At 40.8% G+C, this 5374-nt stretch overlaps 1 protein-coding gene across 1 annotated transcript; it reads left to right on the plus strand.

Moving 5' to 3' along the window:
• Positions 1 to 523: 523 nt before the first annotated feature.
• LOC128054454 (olfactory receptor 4E1) lies at positions 524 to 1471 on the plus strand. The gene has a single exon (XM_052647083.1). The coding sequence runs from the start codon at positions 524 to 526 to the stop codon at positions 1469 to 1471; it is 948 nt and encodes a 315-aa protein (XP_052503043.1).
• The last annotated feature ends 3903 nt before the right edge of the window (positions 1472 to 5374 follow it).

The following is a 5374-nucleotide window of genomic DNA, read 5'->3' on the forward strand; positions in this document are numbered from 1 at the left end:
ATATTTTATACAATAAGGGAGAAATAAGTTATTTGATTTCTCCCTACCTGATGAGAAGAGCTGACTCATTTGAAAAGACCCTGATGCTGGGAAAGACTGAGGGCAGGAGGAGAAGGGGATGACAGAGGATGAGATGGTTGAATGGCATCACCGACACAATGGACATGGTTTTGGGTGGACTCTGGGAGTTGGTGATGGACAGGGAGGCCTGGCGTGCTGCTATTCATGGGGTTGCAAAGAGTCGGACACGACTGGTGACTGAACTGAACTGTCCAAGATTGTTTTACATCTCTTAGTGAATCAATTTTTTCTATTCTTTTGTTCCAAAAGTGTGTGTTCAGCGACTACTATGTGTCCAGCATAATTTAAGATGCTGAATGGGGATTTTAAAATGAGATACTTCACTAGAAAATCTAGATGGAGAGAAGTCATAAACACAGAAGAACCTAAGTGGCCAAATGACTGATGCAGATATTAAGTGGGTTTTTTTTCTAATTTTTGACAGGAGTGTCCAACAGTGAGAATGGAAGAGGCCGTTCTACTCAATCAAACAACTGCACTGACATATTTTCGGCTTAGAGGTCTATCTACAAATCAGAATGTGCAGATGGCTGCATTTGCCATGTTCCTTGTTTTCTATGCCCTGACACTGATTGGAAACATCCTCATTGTCATAACCATTATCTATGACCATCATCTCCATAGCCCCATGTATTTCTTTCTCAGCAACCTATCCTTTATCGATGTGTGCCACTCCACCGTCACTGTCCCCAAGATGCTGATAGACACCTGGTCAGAGGAGAAGCTCATCTCCTTTGATGCCTGTGTAACTCAGATGTTCTTCCTGCACCTCTTCGCCTGCACAGAGATCTTTCTCCTCACTGTCATGGCTTATGATCGGTATGTGGCCATCTGCAAACCGCTGCAGTACATGACAGTGATGAACTGGAAAGTGTGTGTGCTGCTGGCTGTGGCCCTCTGGACAGGGGGTACCATCCACTCCATAGCGCTGACCTCACTCACCTTCAAGCTGCCCTACTGTGATCCTCATGATATTGACAACTTCTTCTGTGATGTGCCTCAGGTGATCAAACTGGCCTGCGCTGATACCCACATCATTGAGATCCTCATCGTCTCCAACAGTGGGCTGATCTCCGTGGTCTGTTTTGTGGTCCTTGTGGTGTCCTACACGGTCATCCTGGTGAGTCTGAGGCAGCAGATCTCAGAAGGCCGGCGGAAGGCCCTGTCCACCTGCGCGGCCCACCTCACCGTGGTCACACTCTTTCTGGGACACTGCATCTTCATCTATTCCCGGCCATCCACCAGCCTCCCAGAGGACAAGGTGGTGTCTGTGTTTTTCACCGCTGTCACACCCCTGCTGAACCCTATCATCTACACCCTTCGGAATGAAGACATGAAAAATGCCTTGAACAAGTTAATGGGGAGGGTGAAGGGAAGAGAAAAAAAATGAAAATGTCTAAGCCCTTATGGTGCTTGGTGTTCCAAATTAAAGAAATGCCTAGCAAAGATATGTTACAAGCCACATTGATCAAACTATATGACTTGTGACACTATCTTCCAGTCTGGTAACTGACAATCATAGCAATTACTATGATTTTTAACATCTTCCACAGGCTGGAAATTGTTCTAGGCACTGTGCAATTACTTAATTCTCACAACAACCCTGTGAGGTATGTATAAGCTTGTTTACACATGAAGAAGCCAAAGCTCAAAAATACCAAACACCATGCCCAAGGTCACCCAGCCAGGAAATGATGAACGTAGGATGTTAAGCCAAATGTATCAACACAAACATGTTGTTTTCCTTACATCATGGTTCCTATCCCTGCGTTTGTGTTAGGGTGATAACCAAAGTCTAAGCAAATGTTCAGATTTCCGGGCAACACTTGCCAACATCATTCACTCAGACACTTGCCTAAATAGCTTTGCAAACATTGGTAAAGCAGGCAAAGTAAGTTTGCAAATGACTTCAGTAAAGCAGAAGGAAGACTTTGAACCACTGAAGTTGATATCCTCAAGTGTTCGGGAAAAACTCTTCCATTAAGACAATAAAATGGGGATATCTTATTATCCATTCATCTGACAAATATTTACTGAGCACCTATTATGTGCTAAGTACTAGGTTCGCAATCATAAATAAAGTACATAGTCCTTCTTTTATGCTGTTTAGAGTTTAGTGAGAATAGAAGACAAGAATATGTGGGAAGAGAATATGGGGAAGAATGGGTACATGCATATGTATTGCTGAGTCCCTTAGTGTTCACCTGAAACTATCACAACATTGTGTGTCAATCAGCTATACTCCAATACAAAATAAAAAGGTTTTTAAAAACGGAAAACAAAATATAAACAAATTTTAATTTCAGATCATGACAAATGCCAGGAAAGACAATGATGTTAGAGAGTTATAGAAGAGACTGTCTCTAGATTGTTTAGTTAAGAAGGGCCTCTCTGAGGAAATGCCATTTAAGCTAGGATCTGAAAGATGAAAAAAGAGTCAACCAGGAGAAAAGAAAAGTGATGAACTTTCTAGGCAGAGGAAATGGCAGATGTAAAGATCGATGTTTAGAAAGAACTTGGCCTCTTCCAAGAAATAAAAGACCAGTGTGGACACCACCATTATGGCAGAAAGTGAAGAGAAACTAAAAAGCCTCTTCATGAAAGTGAAAGTGGAGAGTAAAAAAGTTGGCTTAAAGCTCAACATTCAGAAAACGAAGATCATGGCATCCGGTCCCATCACTTCATGGGAAATAGATGGGGAAACAATGGAAACAGTGTCAGACTTTATTCTTCTGGGCTCCAAAATCACTGCAGATGGTGACTGCAGCCATGAAATTAAAAGACGCTTACTCCTTGGAAGAAAAGTTATGACCAACCTAGATAGCATATTCAAAAGCAGAGATATTACTTTGCCAACAAAGGTCCGTCTAGCCAAGGCTATGGTTTTTCCAGTGATCATGTATGGATGTAAGAGTTGGACTGTGAAGAAAGCTGAGCACGGAAGAATTGATGCTTTTGAACTGTGGTGTTGGAGAAGACTCTTGAGAGTCCCTTGGACTTCAAGGAAATCCAACCAGTCCATCCTAAAGGAGATCAATCCTGGGTGTTCTTTGGAAGGAATGATGCTAAAGCTGAAACTCCAATACTTTGGCCACCTCATGCGAAGAGTTGACTCATTTGAAAATATTCTGATGCTGGGAGGGATTGAGGGCAGGAGGAGAAGCGGATGACAGAGGATGAGATGTCTGGATGGCATCACTGACTCGATGAACGTGAGTTTGTGTGAACTCCAGGAGTTGGTGATGGACAGGGAGGCCTGGTGTGCTGCAATTCATGGGGTCACAAAGAATCGGACATGACTGAGCGTCTGAACAGAACTGAAGTGAATTGTGGTTATAACTTTGAATGTGAGGCAGAGAATGGTGAGGGATGATATTGAAGAAACAAAAAAGGATATGTTCATGTCCTCTCAAGAAGTTTGGAATATTTTTCAGTATAGTAGGAAGTTATCAGAATGGTGCAAGCACAGACCAGACATGACACAATTTCTGTTTAAATGAACTCGTTCGTGTTATTAGGTAGAGAATTCATTCAGCTCAGCATTTGTTACTATATAATAGTCACTAAATATCACACTAATGGCTGGGAGAAAATGCCAAGTTGAATAAAACACAGTTCTATACTCCAGCATCTTTGGTCTAGTTGTGGTGACACACGTTGTAATGTCATGAAACATTGTACTCTGAGTGTAATGTGCTGAGTGGACTGGATAACAGTGGATATACACACGTTGTAATGTCATGAAACATTGTACTCTGAGTGTAACGTGCTGAGTGGACTGGATAACAGTGGATATGAAGAGGATATTTCAGTCAACAGTGTCTCCTACCTGTGTACAAAAAGCGTGGCCTAATGGGACCCAACAGTTTACTCTGACTCCAGTGAGGAGGGCATGCTTAAATGCAGGCGGCTTTCAAAGGCAATCAGTAAAGGCGTGGTCAATAAATGTGTGGGTCACAAGAACCATGTCATATTTTTATGGTACTTTTGACAGGGCTGTGTTGAGAAGGAAATTTAAGCCATTTAAGCCATTTCAGTTGTACAGAAGTATGGTTATCATGGTAGTAAGGTATTCCATAGGTTTTCTGGGCAACACAATTTAACTTACACCAGACAGTACTAATCACAGAGTAATCTCATTCCCAAAGATAACTCTGTGCATAGTATAAAATCTAATTCATTGGGACTGGTTCATGGAATAACTAAACTGAATTTGAAAATTATGGAATTTGTATGAAATAATTGCTTGTATTATAGGTGATGGCAGACAATCAGGAGGTACAGCGCATCAAAGAACCAAATAGAATCACCTTGTGTAGGATTCACAGACGAACACCCACAAAGTGATAGTAAGACAACGCTTCATAGCAGCACTTAAGTGGTAGCTGGTAAAACTACAATGGAACAATTTTTTTTTTGGTAGTTGCAAGCAAAATTTCTAATACTACCAGTCTTCAATCACATTAATCCTCATAACTCTCTAGAGGAGTAATGTAAAACTTTACTCTCCATTTCACAGGAAATGCAGAATGGAAATGGCAACCCACTCCAGTATTCTTGCCTGGAGAATCCCATGGATGGAGGAACCTGGTAGGCTACAGTCCATGGGGTCGCAAAGAGTCGGACACGACTGAGCAACATCACTTCACTTTTCACAGGAAAAGATTTTTAGACTCAAATAAAATAAAATGTGCTTAGTTACCTATTGAATAAATAGGAGAGTAAAAAGTAGAATGAAAATACCTTGACTCTTGGTTCTGTGGCTAACTTACTTTAAAGAGGAGACAGGAATCACTATCACACAGAAGTTTGTTCAGCAACTTTGTAATAGACAATTAAATTCCTCAGATTACAATCATCTTCTCTGCAATAGAGTGACTAATTGCCATAGTAGAAATAAACAAATGAGGATTAGGAATTTATTTCTGCACAAAAGGTACTAATGAGTGTGGAAATCTGTTCACATAAAAGTCTAAAATGTAGAGGCATAATTAGATAATATTTCTAAGTTTTCCAGGTATGTACAGTAGCGATAGCTAGGCCTGATTTCACTTACAAATACATAAAACTCTGATTTTCACTTGGGTTACATTCATGATAGTAGGGGATTGACAATGCATGACATTTTTTTGCCAATTTGCATGTAATAGGGTTTAGATATTTTCATGAGCATCCCAGTTTAATAAGCTGTTTTGAGAACTTTCTGTCATTTCAATCATTTCTTACCTTTCAACCATGGTTAATGAGTCCCTCACTCTGTGTTGGGTATGTGTATGTCCATATTATCTGGAAC

The sequence above is a fragment of the Budorcas taxicolor genome, chromosome 10 (genome assembly GCF_023091745.1).
Source record: "Budorcas taxicolor isolate Tak-1 chromosome 10, Takin1.1, whole genome shotgun sequence".
NCBI lineage: Eukaryota > Metazoa > Chordata > Mammalia > Artiodactyla > Bovidae > Budorcas > Budorcas taxicolor.

What these genes read in the sequence shown, in the direction of transcription:
- LOC128054454 (XM_052647083.1), top strand. Translation starts at nt 524, where the DNA reads ATGGAAGAGGCCGTTCTACTCAATCAAACAACTGCACTGACATATTTT.